Source organism: Alosa alosa, chromosome 9 (genome assembly GCF_017589495.1).
Source record: "Alosa alosa isolate M-15738 ecotype Scorff River chromosome 9, AALO_Geno_1.1, whole genome shotgun sequence".
Classification (NCBI taxonomy): Eukaryota; Metazoa; Chordata; class Actinopteri; order Clupeiformes; family Clupeidae; genus Alosa; species Alosa alosa.
In genome coordinates this window covers 16,719,388-16,739,854 of record NC_063197.1, presented here as the reverse complement: position 1 = coordinate 16,739,854, position 20,467 = coordinate 16,719,388, and the positions used below count along the sequence as shown (strand labels likewise).

Here is a 20,467-nt window from a genome sequence, read left to right as displayed (position 1 = left end):
ATGTGTTCTTCGCTGGAATGGAAGAATGGAAGTAAAACCCCACAGTAAACCACTGCATGCTTTCACAGTCAGACAGTGTTGCATCAGGATCCAAGTCCTCTGCCGAATGAGGGACCAGTTTTGACAGAGCAGAGAAATCTGAGAGGCTATGGCCACACCTCCAAGCAAGCCCTATCCACCAATCGCAGCTGCCCCTCTCACATGCCTGCAAGAGCATGGGCATATATACCTCTCACGCTGTTCCAGAGAGGCATCACTGATCGCAAGATTGCACTGCAACCTCCCTTGGAGACAGCAAGAGGGATATTAATCCAAGCAACAAACAAACAAGCACTAAGGACGAGAAGAGAGCTGAGATGACTCCAGTCAAGTTACTGCTTCTGGTGGCCATCCTGGTCCACGTCGGGTCAACCTTCCCATTCGAGAGAAAGCCAGTGGGCGCTGGGGGGCCAGGGGGCCGGGAGAAGGTTCAGTACGCCTCTTGGGACGACGTGAACGTGCTGGCCCACGGGCTGCTGCAGCTGGGCCACGGCCTCAAGGACCATGTGGACAAGACCAAGGGCCAGATGAGGGACATCACTGCCAAGCTAAAGGCCTTCAACGGCACCGTGGCCGAGCTGGGCAAGCTGACCCGCCACTTGCAGGAAGAAGGGGACACGCTGCGGGAGAAAGCCAAGCGTCTGGGACAGGTTGGGGAGGACCCTGTGCACAATGCCTCAGCTGAGCTGCAGGCCCTGGCCGAAGATATGAGGACGGAAAAGGAACGCATCCGAGATAGGGTGGGCAGTCTGGAGACAAAGGTGGACATCCTCCTTAAGGCAGCGGGCTCCGATGACGACAGCAACCGCAGCACCAGTGATACTCACACACTCCAGGTACATACCTTTTTGCTATTAGATGAAGCCAGCATTGAAAAGGAATGTAGCATGTATGAAGGATTCATTAACTATGAATCAACGTTCCTTTCTATCTGATCTGTACTTACTGTACCCAGTGGTGTGACCACCAGTTTAATAATCTGTTAGAAGTACTATGTTTGGGTTAGAGAAAAGAACAGATGGTCTAAGGCGTAATTAAGGATACTACCACAAAGCAGGCAAGGATAGACCAGATTATGTGTATTAGCGAGCCAAAGGGCTTATGAGAGAGGCACCCCTAATTAGCCTCTGACCAGTTAAAACAATTGTGAAGATAAGTTTAAAATTGGGAATAATTGTGTAATTATTAGACGTTTGACAAATTTGCTGTAAATAATTGATAGAGGTGAGTTGTACTGCGGTCTCGTTAATGTTAATGTTTTTCATGGTTTTGCGTAGTGGATGCTGGAGACTCAAGGCAGACGCATTGATGATCTTGTGGAGAGAATCAGTCAACAGCAGGACAAGCTGGACAAACAGAATATGCGCCTGCAATCTCTCCAGGCAGAGGTACAAAATAGCCCTATACAGTTACATATTCTCAATTCAATTTGCTCTTTTATCATTTTCTGAATTTTACACCAAGTGGAATCAATACTTACCATTCATCTTGCATGATTTCCCTGAAATAGGTGAAGCAAAGGAAGCTGAAGTCTGTGTTCACAAGGAAAGTTGATGATCTCCCAGTGGAAACAACGGTGGAACAGGCTGGCGCCTCAAATGGTAATTATTCGGTGAAAAAACATAACCTGTTTAAAGAACAGTTATAACTGAATCTAAGTGAACTAGTCACCAAAATGTAATGTAAAATCAATCAGATATCCAATCTGTTGATGATCAATTTTGTGAGGATTAAATGTAATCCCTAGAGGGGCCTTATGCCACAATGCCAGAAACAGTCATTACAGTAGTACAGCAGGCCAGTTTGTTCAAAATACCCCTGAGGGTAAACAGGGCAGCGGCATACTATCCCTAAATATCCTATATCTTTCCGTGCATAACAGTGGCCTAATTCCATTTAATGTAGGTCGCCCCCATAGACACTGCATAGCCTAATTGAGTCTCCCCAACAATGTGAATCCTTAACCCCTTGGAAGGTACAAGGATGTATCAGAGTGACCATTTTGTAAATGCCTTGGGGAGCAATTTTTGCCATTTGTGGCTCACTTGACCTCTCTTGTTCATGCATCAGCATTAGCATTATTTGAGATTTGTGTCACTGCCATGAATTTTGGCATAACTGTCAAATCAGAGGGAGCCTCACAACCCTTTTTCGATTTCAACTCGAACTGTAGGGCATTTAAACTGCAATCAGTCCAAGGGTGTTTCTTGAGAAAAGGGAAGTCTATAGCTGCTCACCAGTGCCAGATATCAGCAACTGCTACCGTCTCATACGTCATGTGCTTAGACGAGGTGTAAAACCACCAGTCTAAGGAGCTGTTAAAAAAGGACTTTTACCTAGGAGGTTGCAAACACCCTGTGTTGGCAGTGTGTTCCATCCACAGAGCAAAGTACAAAGCAAACAAGCCAATCAGCTGTCTCAATAAGCCATTTCTGTAATCTTACTTGAGGCCAACTGCATTCCTTCGATAGCTGTCAGCTGTGACCTAATATTGATTCGCCTGGTACTAACCGAACTTTTTGACTCAATTTAAAATTACACTTTTTCACTTATTCTTCAGCAAAATGTTAGTCATGCTAGGTCAAACTAGCATATAAAGGGTGTTAGGTTGCTCTGTTTGCAACAAATCAAACCAACGCCTAATGTGACAATCTTGTCTTTTTTAGAGCCTCCTTCCGACTGCCATGAGTTGTTTCACAGAGGGGAAAGACAGAGTGGAGTATACACCATCAAGCCTCTCAATGCAAAGCCATTTGATGTCTTCTGTGAAATGACTTCCGGTAAGCAACACCATATCCTGCAGTAGACAGAATACAAAAACTTCCAATGACAACAGTGGAATCTAAGAAATTAGATCTAATCTTTTCAGCTCACATTATTACATTTATCATCTAACCTTTTCTACTTTCTGTTTGTTTTTGAACAAATAGAACAAGGATGGACAGTCATCCAGAAACGTGAAGATGGTTCCCAGGACTTTAACAAGTTATGGAGTGACTATAAAACTGGCTTTGGCAGCCTGAAAGGTAAGCATGGGCACAGAACATTTGGTACCGTCATCAACACGTTCAGAACAGGAAAGGAATCCAAAACAGCGCTATTGTTAACACAATTGCTTTGATTCTCCTCTCAGGTGAATTTTGGCTGGGACTGGAGAAGATGCTCTCAGTCTCCAAACAGAGACCGCACGTCCTGCAGATGGACTTCTCTGACTGGAGGGGCGAAGCTCAGTCCGTTAGCTACACCTTCCAACTGGATGGAGAGGAGAGTAACTACGCCCTGCACCTGCAGCCAACCACACCTGGCCTCCTGGAGCATGCATTGGCAACAGACCACGAAGGCCTCCCATTCTCCACTGCAGACAGAGACCATGACCTCAAGGAGGATGCCAACTGTGCTTCACAGCTATCAGGTAACTTAGCTCTTTAGTATCCACATTGAATCTCATCACTGCACCATGGCACCTATTGCAGTAATGTCCTTTATAGGGAAATCTCACTAAGTCGAATGTTGTGGTTTTCTGTTCATTCCAGGTGGCTGGTGGTTCAGCAACTGCGGCCACTCAAACCTGAATGGTCGGTACCAAAGCGGGCCCACTCTAGCACAGAGACATAACCGGAAACAGGTGGTCTTTTGGAAGACATGGCATGGTCGCTACTACCCTCTGAAAACAACTACAATTAAGATGGCTCCAGCTATCAAGTCCTAAGCTATTTAAGAAAAACTGACTCATTGAAGTAAGCAGCGAAGTCAATATCAAATAGAGGATAGTTCATGCTCCCAAATCTGCTTTAATGGGGGTGTGATGTAATATACATGATCCAGTATGCAGATACATAGAGGATGATGTGTAGGCCTAGGTTGTTTTAAAGGACTACCATTTGAACACTACATCCAAATGGATTTCTCAAACATTTCACAAGAGACACTTTAGGGATAAGAGTATCATTTTGATGTCATATTTTTCCAGTTTAACACTGACACTTTACGATAATGTTCTTTTGTAAAGATGTAACATAGCACCAAGCCAGTTTTCTTGCCAATATGTTTGCCTATTTGAATGAGGAAAACTATGCTATCATAATCCACAGTTGAGTGGAGATGTATTATTTTGGTCACATTGACTTCACTATGGGACTCAGTCACCTGTTGTATATATCTAAGGTACTGTACATAATACTGCTGTACTATTATTTTTGTTACTGTTCTGTCATCTCTTAATTTAATGACTGTGAAAAGCACTTGCATGTTTTGTTTTTATACTTGTAATTTATTGAATCTACTATTGTGGTTTAAGCTACGTGAACTGAAACAGGAAATGAGGATTTCCTATAAAAGAATGTCAATTCTGTAAAATAAACCAGTCTCAAAAACAATCTGCCTATATTGCATCATTAGCTTTTTGCCCATTGGTCTAGATGAAGAATCGTGTTTTTGAGCCTGATATGTGCAACCACACAGGAGTTTGAAGGTCTTCTTGAGAATGCACTATGCCCCCTTCTTAAAGACAACTACCGGTGTCCTTCCTTCCTTGTTTATTCTCTAACCTGGTGTTCTTATGATATGCAAGATAAGAGCTATGGAGTGCTTTTCAGGACATGCCAGCACAGTACAGTACATCAACACTCAGGGGATACATCTGTTAAGACTAGAACAGAGCTCCATCTACTGACAGCCATAAGAATGCTCCCATTCAAACAACTAGTCTGGAATCCACTCAACATTTATAAGAAAAACAATGTATTTGAGCTCATATTGTCCTATGCATTTGAATACATATTTGAATTCAAAATTGAGTCATGTAAAGTATGATTTTAGAAGGTTGGTGTGACTGGCTTAGCATGAATAAGTCCTCCAACCTCCACCCTGCTTTGTTCAGGTCGCCAGTGACTGGCCAAGAAGCAGGACAAAATAGATAAATGAACTCAGCTGGGCTTGTGGGAGTGAAGCAGACATACTATTCCTCTTCTCTGGACATCAGCTGTCTACTCACAGTTTTTGCCTGCATTAATCATTATTCCCAACTTTAACAGTTTCTTTGAAATCACCTTCCTATGTTACTGTGTAACATGTTTCTAGGGACATTTCTTATTGCGTGAACCAAGTCCATTGTCACATAAAGTTCCCTTGTTAAGAAGTGGGCTAAGTATATGGGGTTGCTGTACTTGCAGACATACCCAAATAAGGGGCTACTATCAACATTACTTGTTAAGATCGGTTCATTAACTGTTGAAAAGCTCACTCTCACTAGTAATCCATCAGAGGGCTAAAAGCCAGCTCAGCCAATGAGCTCAGCTGTGACGACCAGGACTTTTATTGCATAGGAGTAAACAATGAGGGGAAACACCGTCCTGCTGAGGGAGATAGCTAAACACTGTCTGTGCTGTTAGTCGGCATTCCACCAGCATACGTACAATTACAGCACCGTTCAATGTAGCCCTTGTTCTGAGCTATAGGCACGCATATATAACGCACATGCTCGCACACAACCTCAAGGGTCTTCCACACTCCAAAGTAGCAATAGTTCCTCGACAATTAGTTCAGACAGCAAGAATTTGCAGTCCTTTAATGAGTTGCTACATTTTACACTCATTATAAAAGAATAAGAATTCATAAAAATATTTTCTTTTTAATAATACACACTTAAAATACGGATTGCAGGTAGTAGTGGAAGGAAAAGGGGTGTCTTCAAGCAAGAGCCGAGAGATTGGCTGAGAGACAGAGAGACAGATAGAGAGAGATAAAAGAACACCATGTCAATCCATGTTGCACAAAAGCATAGCTCCGAGGGAGGGGCAGAAAAAGCCAATGGTGTAAGTATGACTTAACAGCCAATCTCAGAGATAAGTGCAACTGTGTTTGTTTGTGTGCGTAAGTGTGAGTGGGTCAGAGTGTGTGTGTGTGTGTGTGTGTGTGTGTGTGTGTGTGTGTGTGTGTGTGTAGGAGGGGTGGGAGACTTCTTGTGTTCAATTGTGTGCTGTTGTAAGCCACTGACGGAAAACATGAACAAAAAAACAATGAAATCACGTTTGGCAAATTAAATTGGATCCCCAGAGGAGAAAAAAAAAAAAAAAAACAAAGAACAAAAAAAAAAAAAAGACTAGATGTGGCACGAAAAAACAAAACAAAATCCAAAAAACTCAAATGCAGTATGTTGATAGGCTAGCAAGCTAAACAGGTTCCATTTCCACTTGTGCGCATCCTTTTTGTTTTCTAAACTTTTGCGTTTTTTTCTCCTTGTTTTGTTTCTTTTTCTTCCTTCCGACCCAGGCACCTTCACACAGTTCTCGCGTGTGACGCTGCAGCGTCAGTCTGGCTCGGTATGGGCGCAGGCATTCTTGAGATGCTGGTTTCACACCATGGGGGAGAGACAAAGCAGTATATGCTGTTCCGGACCGGAATTAAGACCCCCCCCTCTGAAGTCTGAAGGAGGCGTAAGCGAGCGCAGTGGGGGTTGTTGGGTGTGGGGGCTGAGGACTGAGAGTGGGGTGCTGGTTTTACACCCGGGCATGATGTGTTCACTTCCTGTGGGCATGGAGATGTGTTCACTTCCTGCCAAAGCCAAAGGAATAAGACGTGGGGTGGTGGGGTGGGAGTGTGGGACTAGGACTGGGTGCATGTACAGCCATTTCAAGATGGCATAGAGATTAGAGATGATTCTGGGTATAGGTGGGATAAGGGGTGAGGGATGAAGTGGGATGGGTGCAGGGGGGAGCGGGAGGAGCAGGGGAGCGTCAGTCCAAAAACCCAGCAGTGGGGCCCGGCAGGGGCGTCAGTGGGAGCACCATCAGAGGTGCTGCTGCAGGAAGTGGAGCAGCATGATCTCGTAGTGCTCTCCTGACTCGGGGCAGCGGATGCTGTGCCTCTCGTTAGGATAGATCTGCAAGCACACGGCAAAGCCTGGTCAGAGTACTGTATGACGGGACAAGGAGTTCTACAATCAAGTCACTGGGTGATGTTGCTGGTGTCATTTTCAAAAATATAGTTATCAAATAAATAAATAAATAAATAAATAAATAAATAAATAAATAAATAGAATTTCTGGTAGTCAGAAATGCATTTAGCAAGCTTAAGTCTTAAAACACAGAAATATGTTTAAATGTGGCCTGTGATCTTCTGGACCAGTGGAAGGAGTCTCACCTGCAGCTGATATGGCTTGCCAGCTCGGATTAGCTGAGACACCAGGAAGTTGGTGTGGAAAAAGTGCACATTCTCATCAAGGAATCCATGTAAAATGAGCAACCGATTTGGCCTGGGTGAGAAAGGAGAGCAGAAGAATTATTTTCACACTGACAACTAATGCCGGCTTTACACCATACGATTTTCGAGCGATTTTGGAATGAAATCATGGGAGTTTTACTGGAGTCGCGGCGCGTCAACTAAATCGTTTAGTGTACGGTGCCAATCTTAGCGGTTTTAAGTCAGTTCGAGCTGGTCTTTTCCCAGTCTTGACGTTACAACAATATCAAGCATGACCGTGGCTCATGCAAATAGTGACGTGAACAATAATAAAAAAAAAACAATAGTGACCTAACACCAAACAGGAAGGGGCAAAGTAGGCGACAGATGTAGCCTATATGATTATTGTGGGCCAAGCAGCGAAGCTGCGAAGGCACCCATTGTGTTTCTATGTTTTCCTATTATTATTATTATTCCGTCATGGAAGTCTATGACAGCCCATAGAACCGTCTGGTAAAAAGTTGTAAAATTTGGCACAGTCCTATGATTAATTTCACCAAGTTTCAAGTCGGTACCTCGAGCACTCTAACGCCACCAACAGGCCAAAGTTGGACGTGCGTTCATGCAAGTAACTTTTGACCCGTTGGCCCGATTGTCAAATATGAGGTATCGTTGGAATCCTTGGACCAAGCCGAGTTCAACGCACCCTATGATTTTCTGCCATGATGGATTTTCCGCCATATTGGATTTAATCAAAAACACCTAAAAGTTTTCACAGGTCACAAAGTTTGTCCGATTGACACTAAACTTGACACACATAATCTTCAGTCGAAGCCTCAGAAAAGTTATCCCTTTTTGTCTTCAAACCTAAAACCGTTCGCCCGTAACAGCCAATCAAATTTGGTGGCGAAGCCACCAAACAGGAAGTGAAGGGATATCTCAGCAAAGCTTTCACGTATCAAAACCAAACTCGGTACATGGGGTCAGGACCAAATAAGGAGGAGGCTCAATAAATATCATGACTTTTGACCTATAGGTGGCGCTATAATTAGCAAAATTACCTTTTGGCCTGTAACGGGTGTTGTGTTTGGAATTAAAACTTACTAATGGTGATTGTTAATACTGTGGGAGGTCCTAAGTCCGACAGATGTGAATTTGTGACGTCAACGTATTTGATCCAGCCGCCATATTGGATTTAATCAAAAACACCTAAAAGTTTTCACAGGTCACAAAATTTGTCCGATTGACACCAATCTTGACACACATAATCTTCAGTCCAAGCCTCAAAAAAGTTCTCTTTTTGTCTTCAAACCTAAAACTGTTTGCCTGTAACAGCCAATCAAAATTGGCGGCGAAGCCACCAAACAGGAAGTGAAGGGATATCTCAGCAATGCCTTCACGTATCAAAATCAAACTTGTTACATGGGCTCAGGACCCAATTAGAAGGTGGCTCAAAAAATGTGGTAAATTTTGACCACTGTGTGGCGCTATAATCACAGGAAGTAGGCTCATATCTCAGCAATGCTTAAACATATGGAAATCAAACTTGGTATATGGACTTGGGACCCAATCCTGAGGACACACAATACATTTGGTGATCTTCGACCACTAGAGGGGCGCTAGAGATACAGAAAATTAGCTCATATCTCAGTAACACCTTTACGTATCAAAACCAAATTTGGTATATGGACTCGGGACCCGATCCTGAGGACGCACAATACATTTGGTGTACTTTGACCACTAGGGGCACTATAATTAGGGAGACTTTATCGTATTGACACCAAACTTGGTACGTTGATTCGTGAACACATCCTAAGGACCCACAATACATTTGGTGATGTTTGACCACTAGGGGCGGTATGATTAACACTTTCACCTATCGCAAGCAAACTTGGTATGTGGACTTGGGACTACATCCTGAGGATGCCAAATTAATTTGATGTGCTTTGACCACTAGGGGTGCTATATTTATTAACACTTTCACCGATTGAAACTAAACTTGGTATGTGGAGTCATGACCCCGTATTAAGACTGCACAATTATTTTGGTGACCTTTGACCACTAGGGGTGCTATAATTATCAACACTTTCACAGATTTAAACCAAACTTTGTATGTGGTCTTGGGAGTACATTTTGAGGACACACAATAAATTCGGTAACTTTTGAATCCAGTCCAGTGCAATCCAATCCAATCAAGTCCAATCCAATCCAATTTAACACAACACAGTCAAGTCTAGTCCAATCCAATCCAATCCCAACTCCTGCTCAACTGCTTATCTGCTTGGCCCCCTCATTGCTGCTTGCAGCTATATTTTGTTATTTTGTTTCTTATAAATTATTAGTCAGCTATTCCATGTGACAGAACAACTCTATATTGGCTAGGGATGTCACACATGAAACAATACTGCAGAAACACAAACATATGACTGGCATTAGTAGGCTATCGTTTGAGTTCCTGTTGATATAGTGCATGATGGGAAATAATTTAAAAGAATCTAGTTGGTCTTGTAAATAGTGACCCTGCAAGATCCCAAGTCGTTGCAAAATCAATCAGTCTGTGACTTAAACTCTATGACTTGTCTTTAGATGTGAGAGGGTCTGAGACTGTAGTCTTTCAAAAATCTTTTTCAAATCTTTACAAAGTCTTTTGGTGTAAGGATGACATAAATGAGCCTTATTTATGCAGAGTGGGTGCTCAGTGAATGCATGGCATGGATTGGGGGCGTTGTGTAATGTATGCAAAAACAATGGGACTCATGGAAATAGGTGTAGGTCACTGGTAAGAATGTGTGATCCATGAAGATACATGGACCGTCTAAACATGAACTACATTAAGTATATGAACCACACAATAGGATGAAGTGAATTATGTGCGGAGCAAATGTGTATGTGTGTGTGTGAGAGTGTGTGTGTGTTGCAACTCACTCGTTGGGCAGCTTATCCACGTGCAGGGCCACGGATCCGGCCTCGTAGCCCTGCTGGTTGTTCTCAGGCACATCCATGTAGCGCTCAGTGTAGCCTGTGTCATACGCCATCCACACAGTCACAGGTGCACCCGCTATCGCCACCTAGTAGAGAACAGTGGAATTGGCACCCTTCATTCAGCTCTAGAAAATGTTTGTTTGTTTATTTTGTTTTTCTTTATTTCTTGACAGCGCTAAAATGCTATACTGCCAAGCACACAGGCCATTAGTGAGGCTGCTTGAGGGAAAAGTCAATAGGTAGCATTTGATGGGAGCACGTCTATAGGCTTTGGGCCAACACAGAGACTGGTAGTGTGGGCTCCACTGACCTTGAAGACGTTGGGCCGGTGGATGAGACCCATGAGGGAGAGGAAGCCACCGTAGGACCAGCCGTGGATGGCCACGCGACTCATATCTAAAAACTTATACTTCTCCGCCACATACTCCAGGCCCTCCACCTGGTCCTTAATCTCCACTTGGCCCTGATGAGAAAGGAACACAGGAAAAGAGACACACACACACAATTAGTCCTTCAAGTAAATTACAATAAATCTTTCGGTCCATGTATCTTTAAAATCTTGTTACGTCTAGGGTCAACATGAACTAATCATAACATCTCCTTGTCTGCCCTTATCTTCTGATCAGGGGTCATGTTTCCAGGCCCCATTCCTGACCCGAGCCCCTACAGCCAGCAGTGCAACCTGACCCCAGACCAGCACTTCAGGCCTGGAGACATTCCATTCCATGGGGATTTGGAGTTACCCTATACTGCCCTTTGGTCTCACTCCGATAAAGGGGAAATTATTTTAGCCCAGTTAAGACACAGAGAGCAAATGCACATAATCACTGCCAGTAATGAAGTACTTCACAAATGTGATCAATTTTACCACATACCCTTGGTGTCTGTGTGTGTGTTCACATTCTTATCATAAAGTTGAACTTGAAAGTGATACTGAAAGTAGTTTGCTAAACTTAATACTTAATTTGTCTAGATCACAATAGTCTGAGTCATTTTTTAGCATAGATCTTGACGTTTTAAAGAAGGCTCTCTCATACACCGGTCACCTGTTAGGGTTGGAAATGCTCCCAGTGCCACAGACTGAAACGCAGAAAGTGCCCTGCCAAGTGTTTTGGCAATGTTCTGACCACTAGTCAGGATAAGAGTGTCTGACCACTAGGGAATTCATCTGCACCCCAGTCACCAGGTAGACATTATGCAACCAGTAACGCAAAGGCCACTCACCATTTTGTTCTTCAGAGCTCCCTCAAACTTGAGGCCCCGTTGACACGACCCCCGGCCGTCTATGACCACCACTGCATAGCCTAGAGACGCCAGGGTGTTGAGACGGAGGTACTTCACACCCTTATAGGAGTTATTCACTAACTGCACCTGAAAGTGGAAGTACAGTGTCAGCACACACAGCCATTCCTTGTACTTTGATCTACAATGCAGGCCAAACCAGACCATGTACATGGTGCACAAATTAAACACAATACGAACAGTTCAAACACTGCAAAAGCTACAGTTAATTAATTATACAAAGCAGGTCATACCTGAGCACCACCTGCATTATATTTAACATTTAGTGGAGTCTGATATTTAGATGAGCCACATAAAAGAAAAGAATAACACAAAGACCACAAACCTGGGGTCCTCCGTAGACAAACAGAATAGTGGGATGTTTCCGGCCAGGTATCAGATTGTGTGGCTTGTACAACATTCCATAAAGGTCAAACCCTGACTTTGCAGGGAAGTTAAAAATCTCTGGTGCAACATAATCCGCAGGGCAACCTGTAGGGGTGCAGAAAGGCCTTGTGATTTATGAGGAGAGACACTTATCTCTGACAAGTATCTAAGGGCAGTCAGATAAAAATAACAAACACTTGTATTTACAAAACTTTAGTAAACAATGCTTTTCACCCCAGGCCAAAAAAGTGACAAGGCATTAAATGCCCTTTGTCTCATCACTGACATCCTTGTAAATTCATGAGAGAAAAAGGCAAGCAAGGGCAGAGATCCAGGTACTAGGCAGCTTGTGAACGAGTGCTCGGCTAACTCACTGGAGGCCTCCATCATGCTGGCCCAGAACTCCGGTTCCTTGTGTATGGGGTCACTCTCGGAGCCCATCAGCTTATAGACATGCACACAGGGAGGGGTGCTCACGTTACTGTAATGGCTGACAAACATGTCAAACGTCTGCGCAGAGAGAGAGAGAGAGAGAGAGAGAGAGAGAGAGAGAGAGAGAGAGAGAGAGAGAGAGAGAGAGAGAGAGAGAGAGAAAAAGAGAGAGAGAGAGAGAGATTCATCTGTATAAGAGCAAAACACACCAGTTTCTGTATAAGGTGTCAATGTTCCTTGATTGCATAAAGTATAAATACAAGTGTAAATGGTTTCCCAAAAACATGGGTGTGTGTGTGTCTTGGTGAGGCATGTTTGTGGTTACAGGAAGCATGATTATGCAGGTGGGTGTGTTTGAAACATAAGTGTTCAGTGTGTGTGTGTGTGTGTGTGTGTGTGTGTATATATGTGTGTCTCCCTTGGACGCACGTGTGCACGTCCAGCACGTGCAGAGTGGACTCCAGTGCAGCACACTGACCTGACTGACGGAACAGCTGTGGGAGAACCCGGGTTTGGTGATACGAAAGATCTCCCCTGGTGAGTCATAGCTCACCACATAGAGATGGTGCTCCAGGGGAGTGTCCTTGGTGCCCTGGAAATACACCAGCTTGGTTGCCTCATTCACCCAGATCTAGAGAAGGGGAAAGAAAGAAAGAAAGAAAGAAAGAAAGAAAGAAAGAAAGAAAGAAAGAAAGAAAGAAAGAAAGAAAGAAAGAAAGAAAGAAAGAAAGAAAGAAAGAAAGAAAGAAAGAAAGAAAGAAAGAAAGAAAGAAAGAAAGAAAGAAAGAAAGAAAGAAAGAAAGAAAGAAAGAAAGAAATGTAAAATGTGAAACAGCACCATTCCCACCACAGTTATTTTGGTGTGCGTCATTAGCCTTCAACCATTAAGCTGTTAGGTTACCTTGGATCCGTGCCTAGCTAAAACCTCCCACTCCCCACTGGTTAGTGTCACTTCTTCCTTGACAGAGCACTTGAAGTCATCTAAAAAAACACAAAGAGAGAAACCTTACAGCAAGCAGCTACAACTCCATAAGCAAACTAGCCTGGGAACACCCAGACCTTCACAATTGTACAGGTTAATTGACTTACAACTTCTAGCAGGGGCGTAACTAGCAGTGAAATTAAACTTAAATTGGTACGTTAACACTTTCCACGCAAAACTGTCACATCCACAACGCCAACACAATGCCACAGTATTTAGCTGCCGTTATGGACGTGACAGTTTTGCTTGGAATTGCCCCTTACCAAATCGTTTCAAAAGAGTACCAATGTTGTAAACCAAGGTTTTAAATGCAGTTGTTTACTCATTTCCAAAGAAATACACATCCATGCCAGATTAGCGTGCCCGTTGTATTTGCGTGATATGGGCTTCAATGACCTTGCAGACCTGCAGAGTAAATCCCAAATTTCCCAAAAGGTTGTATGACATAATTTCTTCTAGAAGATTCTATTTGTTTGAATGTCAGTGAACATTCATCATTCTTTTACTGTTAATCACAAAATGTGAATGCTGTCCAATTACACTGAGGCATCTGTAGACACACTAAAAGGCTTTCCACATGGCATGCTTATTGGCCTCACCGTCGGAGTGGGCATAGTCCTTAGCCCACTGGTAGCTGCCCTGCTGCAGCTGGGTGGTGATCTTGTACAGATGACAAAAGCCTGTCTTGGACTCGTTGACCCAGAGGAAAGTGAACTCGTCATCACTCGTTTGGATGAAAGGGTAAAAGATGTCATGGACCTGTCAGGAGAGCAGAGGGCGAAGGGGGGGATAAAGTGGGTTAACAAGGGTTGTGACCTTGAGGTCCTAAGGAGTGATTCAATAACCTCAATGTCAAGGCTGTGAGGTAAACCCATTGCTGACATGAGGTGTAAGTAGTAAAGCACACCACTAGATCACATAGGCTCTTAAAGACAGCACAATCTGTAGGGCAATTTATACTGAGCAGTCAAGAACCCACCCACTCTAAATCCAATAACCACACAAGATTTCTTAATGTTTCCGGTCCAGTCCAGTACATCATGTCTAATCTACTGGACATGTGCTTTACAACTCTGTCGACTCGAGTGATTTAAGGAGCATTTATAGCCTCAATGTATTTTTCAACCATCATAACCTTATGATTCTAATGTCTTAGCCCAGCTCCTGAACCTTCCCCATCTTTGGTGACCTTATAAGTGAGTTGGCATAAAGCAGCCTGCTGTTTTTCTCCTGCCAACTCCCTTATAAGGTCACCAAAGATGGGGATCGCCTGTGATGGGAGAGGGAGACTTGGCATAAAGCAGCCTGCTGTTTTTCTCCTGCTAAGTCTCCCTCTCCCATCACAGGCGATTCCCATCTCTTCCTGTTCAGCTTTGAAGTCTACTACGGTTTGTTTGCTTCAGATCTCAGGCAAAGTTACATAAATTCCCTCTAATACTACTGTGACCTTAATCGTTGCCACCCTCTCTATGTACTACTCGACTTCTTGCTTTTGTTGTCATGGTTACTCTGACAGCACAGCATGGTTTCTAACTCCTGTGTGTCAGAAGACTGAAAGCCCAGCAGGTGATCTACAACACTGCTTCAAATTGGTGGGCTTGTGCTTGAGCTGACCCAACACAATAAAGTGTGTTCTTCCTAAAGGGAGGACAGAGAAATCCTGCAACAGAGCCATTTATAATCCCCCACAGGAGGGAGGAGTAGGGTTGAGATAAGGAGCCGCCGTGCTCACATTGATCCAGATGTCCGTTGTCTCTTCATAGACAATGTAGGGGTGGACGCCCTCGGGCACGGCCTCGGCACGCTCTTTCCACTGGGATTGGTCGTCACTGACGGGGATGAAGAGGGCTGGCGGCAGTAGCACCATCTGCAGGTGCTGCTGACTGCGGTCCAGGAACACCGCCCACGCACTGGAAAGAGAGGAGGGTGGTGGTCAGACAAAGGAAACGGAGAACAGCTTTCATTCTAAAATGGCTCGACCATCTAACCAGTCTAGGGCAACACATTGCTAAGTGAAAAAATAACAATATATCAGCTTTCAACTACAAAGTGCACAAACTAAAATGAACTATACGAAACACTGCTACACACTAAGCTTAATGAGATCTTACTATTTGCCATCTTTGGTCCAGCCGGCTCGAGCGATGTATTCCACTTTGGGGAAAAGTGTTGAGAAGGGCAGAACTAGCTCTTTCTCCTGAGTGCTAATGATCTGTGGGAAACAGTCAAATAGCTCAGTAAGATGGAGTTCACATCCAGCCTCTCGAGAGGAGATATGTACACCTGTGATCACATAGTGCCATGCAGCAGAGAACTAGGCTTCTAATCTGCTCTTCATAGGAGGTCGTCATATCAGGGTTTACAGACAAAGATCCAGGCAAAACAGGTACAGGCATAAACACAAGCTAAACCCTTAAACCCCTGGTTTCCTGTGCATAGACTAAGCCTTGTCCTTGACTAAAATAAAACTTCAATGAAAATCTCCATTGCAAAAAAGCTTGTAGTCTAGGACTAATGCTTGTAGAGGAAAACGCCGCTAGAGTTGGGAGAGGATGGGAAGAACCACTCACTCGGCCCAGGTGGTCAGTCCTGATCTCGGCCAGCTTGAGGGTGATCTGGGGGTTTTTACTACCTGAGGGAGCGGGAAACAGAATAAACATACGTTTATTAAGATCCTGAACGGAGCACAGCACTCGTTTGGTCACCGGTAGTGGTATCCATAAATAACTGCTGACTGAGTCTGGTTGGATGGGCTGGTGGCTAACCTGTACGCGGGTATCTATAGACGTCGGCCTTGCGCTCCTCCAGGGCGGGGGACGGCACGTGGATGATCTCCACCTCGGACTCGTCCACCTCTTCATACAGCAGCTGCAGGATCTTGCCTCCATCGGCATCTACAAGACGAGGAGGGAGGGAGAGATGTGAGAGGTGGGGTACATTCTTCCCCTACTAGATCATTTCGGAAAACATTGAGCTCCACCTGCTGGTAGACCAACAAGCAACACCACTTGCTGTGTCATGACCAAACGGTCACTATTTCTTGCATTCGCCAAAATCACAAACCAAAAACCTTGACCCACATTTATATAATGCTTTAATTTTCACTTCAATAGAGTTTAGTTCAATCATCTCAATTCATATTCATATTTTTCATTCACCTCCTATATTTATCTTGGAAAATTTGCTGTCAGAATTGCACTCTAGACTATTTTAAGCCTTTCCATTGGTCCGTAGATTAGAATGTTCACAATTCATTAGCACAGTGAGAACATATCAGACTATCCCTAATCACAGTGTTGAAGGATATGGGAATTCACAGTGTCATGAATAGTTCAGGAGAGTGTCCATGCAGAGTAGAGTTGATCACCCCATGTCTCCTTAACACATACCTTCTGTGGCAACTGGAGACCACCAGTATCCTGTGAAGCGGTCAAACTCCTCCTGGATCACAAATGTGGCCACGCCAGCAGACTTTGGATCCTCCTTGACATTATTCAGCCCTGTGATCAATGAGGTTGCTTTATTAAGGAAAAACATCTGAGCCAGAGCTGATGTAATACATGATGGGGGGTTGTTTGTGTCCACACACAACACAGGAATAGCTTGGCTGAGGATGAAGGAGTGGCCTGACTGATTGAACAGCATCACTAAAAATCTAATCCCAAACCTAAAAACTCATAGATCCCTTCAAACCAGATGCTACTGACTCAAATTTACAACGTCGCCATGCTTGTGCATTTGGAGTCAAAAACAAGTCTGACCATGTCCCAGGTAGCTTTAGATATTTCTCAAACGTTCAAGCAATACTTGTGTATGCCATGATATTGGCCTCATCCATTAAATTTTTCCAACAGACATCAGAGCACAGAGATCAAGCCTTTTCCTCTCTCTGGCCAATTACTGACCTTTATGGCAGAAGGTGAGTCGCCGCTCCTCGCTCGTTTCAACACTGGCCACCCACAGGTCACTGTTGTTGATGAAGGCCATGAAGGTGGGGTCCCCCGGACAGATTTTGGGGTCCATACGGGTCCCTGAGCACTGGGTCTTGATTTCCACTGGCTTCATGGGGGAACCCTGCAGAGTATATCACAAACACTTTTCAACTAACCGGACTACCACATCATCTCATTGAGACTTTTGGCCTTGGTACTGAGGTACTCTGAGGACTGACAAGGTAATGCAAGAGTCAAAAGGAATATAGCTATCTAAATACACTGCTCAAAAGAATTAAAAGAACACTTTGAAAACACATCAGATCTCAATGTGAAAAAACATCATGCTGGATATCTATACTGATATGGACTGGGTAATGTGTTAGGAACGAAGGGATGCCACATAATTTTTTGGAAATGAAAAATGATCAACCTACAGAGAGGGCTGAATTCAAAGACCCCCAAAAAATCAAAGTGAAAAAAATGATGCAGCAGGCTAGTCCATTTTGCCATAAATTTCATCTCACCAACTCAAAATGGTACTCAGTAGTTTGTATGGCCCTCACATGCTTGACGACATAGGGGGAAACTCCTAATGAGACAGTGGATGGTGTCCTGGGGATCTGCTCCCAGAAATGGGTACAGAACTGAAACTGATTCACAACCACCTCTGTTACATAACATGCCAGATCAACATCCCACAAGTGTGATTGACTTGATGCTATACTCCTATGAAACAGTGTTCCCTTAATTTTTTTGAGCAGTGTAGAATGATAACCATAATTGCCTTACAAATATATTTTCTATAAGACATCAGCTGTGACTGACAACATAATTTTAACACAAAGAATGGTTTGTGTTATAGAATAGAGAAACACACACCTGCTGCACAGCTTCATCTCTCTGAACACCCTGAACAAAACATGGCCTCAAAATAGAAACAAACAAAATTGTTTGTGTGTAAGAAGACCCTAAGGAACTAAAGCAAAGCCAAGACAAAACACCATCTTGAAAACACTGTCTTGAAGGACGGTGGATGTATGTGCATGTGTGTTTTGTGTAGTGTATGTGGTGTGTGGTTTTGCAGGTCCAGGCCTGCTGTGCACTCACAATGAAACCGTTGTGTCCCCCGTCGCGACAGTAGAAAAGGCTGTTGTTGGCCTGGAACAGAAAGAGGCCGCTCTGCGCATGATAGTCGTATGAGGTGATGCCGAAGACCCCCAGTCGCTTCCTCTCCCTCAGCAGCTCCTCCTCCCGCGAGTATACGCCCTGGTGAGGAGTGGCCTGTAGGGGGCACCAAAGACAACCGCAGGGGCATTTTTACAAACAGTAACCATGGCAATGCATAAACCAGAGCTCCAAACTGTGATGCAATAAGCCACCATCATCAAGTGTCATCAAGTAGGAGTGAATTTAGTCTTACAGAAGCAGAAAGCAGTGTGACTAGTGAAACTGGTACACTTTGGTACACTGCTTAAGTGATTCCTGCATAACACAGAGGAAATGAGAGCTGATTTACCTTGACTAACAGGAAGTGCTAGCCCAACCTAATTTATGTGAGGCAGGCCCTTTAGCCATTATTCATTTCCTGTTTTGGGTTGTTAACTGCAGCCAAAATGAGCCCAATTAAAAAAACGCTTAAATGCTAGAAATACCATCAAATTCATGCCTGATGAACTTAAACACTGCTTGGATAGGATAAGACTGATGCAGGTATAACCATCTGTAGAGTGTAGTTGCACCAATGCCAAAAGTGTGAAATGTTGGTCTTGAGTCCTTGTTAACACATAGAACCACCCACTGACTGAAGTGCTTTATACTACCAAAAACCAAGACCTATATGGTATTTTGTATTTTTTCTAATTCAGTCACCAACTGTTATGACAGTTGAGATTGAGGACAAATTCAGCAGCTACAGTTTTTTTCCATGTTCATAACTGAGCATATATCAATGGGTATAGGGGTTATTTTTGCTAGGAGTAAACTGAAGTGTTTTAAATGCCACTTTTGCACATCTAGGATAGAGGCCCCACACATAAACACCCAAGGCACCATAAATGAAAGAGCTCTGCTGCGTGGTTACATCCATTTCAGTTACAGTATGTTTGGCTGCCATGGGAGACGCGGTCCAGAGTCAGAGAAGGGCACATACCTGAAAGTGATCTAGCATCTGCTTCCAAGACAACACCAAGAGGGCTTCTTTTCTAATCTTCTTTGGAATTTCTGAGTATAGTAACGAGTTTTCCCTGCTTCCATAGGGCATTCCTAATGGAGAAAAAATAAAGATAGTCATTCGGAATGAAGATGAAGTCACACATTACAATGCAAAGACCATTAGCTGAACAATATCATGGCAAGTGTTTTGGCCGAGACATGCATCCTTAAAAAGGCACACTATGCAGGTTTAGGTATTTTTGGCGACTGTAGCGCTCCCTCTAGAGTCACAAAAATCTTGCATAGTGTAACTTTAAGTAATACTGTCAATTTTGAGTTATTGACATATTCTTATTCTGTGACAACTTAAGAAGTTGAGGTGAGGCGTTTCTTGTAGTTGTATGCATTTTTGAACATTATATCTAAAGAGTTTTGTTCCGCTTATCAGTATAAATGTAAGCACCTGTAAAATATGTTTATAGTGGTTATCACCACACTGTTTAATTTTTGTTACTACAATGACCATAATGCTTTATGTTTTTGCAATATGTTGATATGGAATTCGGTACAGACCAATCAGATTTGTTTGTTCTGTGTGTTTTTATTTGAATTTTATATCGTCCAATGATAATTTATAAATGTTTAATGCCCGCGAAATGGAGAGCTCTCTGAACATTCGAACACCTCAGGAGAGGAGCTGAGAGTTCAGTCCCAGTCAGAGTTTGGAGGAGCGAAGTCCCGTTTTTGATAGGCTACTCCATCAATGCCATTCTGGTGTGTAGTGCTATGCCCACTGCGATCTGTATCTGTATATCACGTTTTGTCAGAGGTCTCAGGATCACTGTTATTCTGTCCACTGCGGTGTTGCGGCAGTGTTGACATTTAGAAGCTCGCGTTTTTTGGGCTGTTGGCAATCTAAGGCAGACGGCTAGCTAGGGGGCAGATAGCTGCTGCCGCCTTAGCTAATTCACCTCAGGGACTGGCCTGATACTTGTCGGGACTCGTTTTCTTCCTCCGGTGCTGGGCCCACCGGAGGTCGACAACCATCACGGACATCTCCTGCCGCTACACTGCTGACGTCGATCAACACCCGAATCAA

At 43.7% G+C, this 20,467-nt stretch overlaps 2 protein-coding genes across 2 annotated transcripts; one reads left to right on the top strand and one right to left on the bottom strand.

The window, feature by feature from the left end:
* The first annotated feature begins 241 nt into the window (after positions 1 to 241).
* On the top strand, positions 242 to 4,415 carry LOC125300260 (angiopoietin-related protein 4-like). The gene is made up of 7 exons (XM_048252010.1): positions 242 to 875; positions 1,317 to 1,427; positions 1,550 to 1,640; positions 2,706 to 2,819; positions 2,970 to 3,065; positions 3,173 to 3,451; positions 3,573 to 4,415. Exons 1-7 carry the CDS (start codon positions 357 to 359, stop codon positions 3,746 to 3,748), a joined length of 1,386 nt encoding a protein of 461 aa, XP_048107967.1. The 5' UTR covers positions 242 to 356; the 3' UTR covers positions 3,749 to 4,415.
* Positions 4,416 to 5,591: 1,176 nt separating this feature from the next.
* dpp9 (dipeptidyl-peptidase 9) lies at positions 5,592 to 19,479 on the bottom strand (the record flags this gene model as incomplete). The annotated part of the gene is given in 18 exon segments (XM_048252009.1): positions 5,592 to 6,919; positions 7,180 to 7,291; positions 10,144 to 10,286; positions 10,511 to 10,663; positions 11,425 to 11,571; positions 11,828 to 11,973; positions 12,243 to 12,378; positions 12,779 to 12,931; positions 13,202 to 13,281; positions 13,882 to 14,041; positions 15,015 to 15,192; positions 15,394 to 15,494; positions 15,853 to 15,914; positions 16,048 to 16,176; positions 16,672 to 16,782; positions 17,188 to 17,356; positions 18,325 to 18,498; positions 19,367 to 19,479. Coding segments are annotated over 18 exon segments (2,360 nt in total), but the record flags the coding sequence as incomplete, so codon positions are not given.
* Between the last annotated feature and the right edge of the window lie 988 nt (positions 19,480 to 20,467).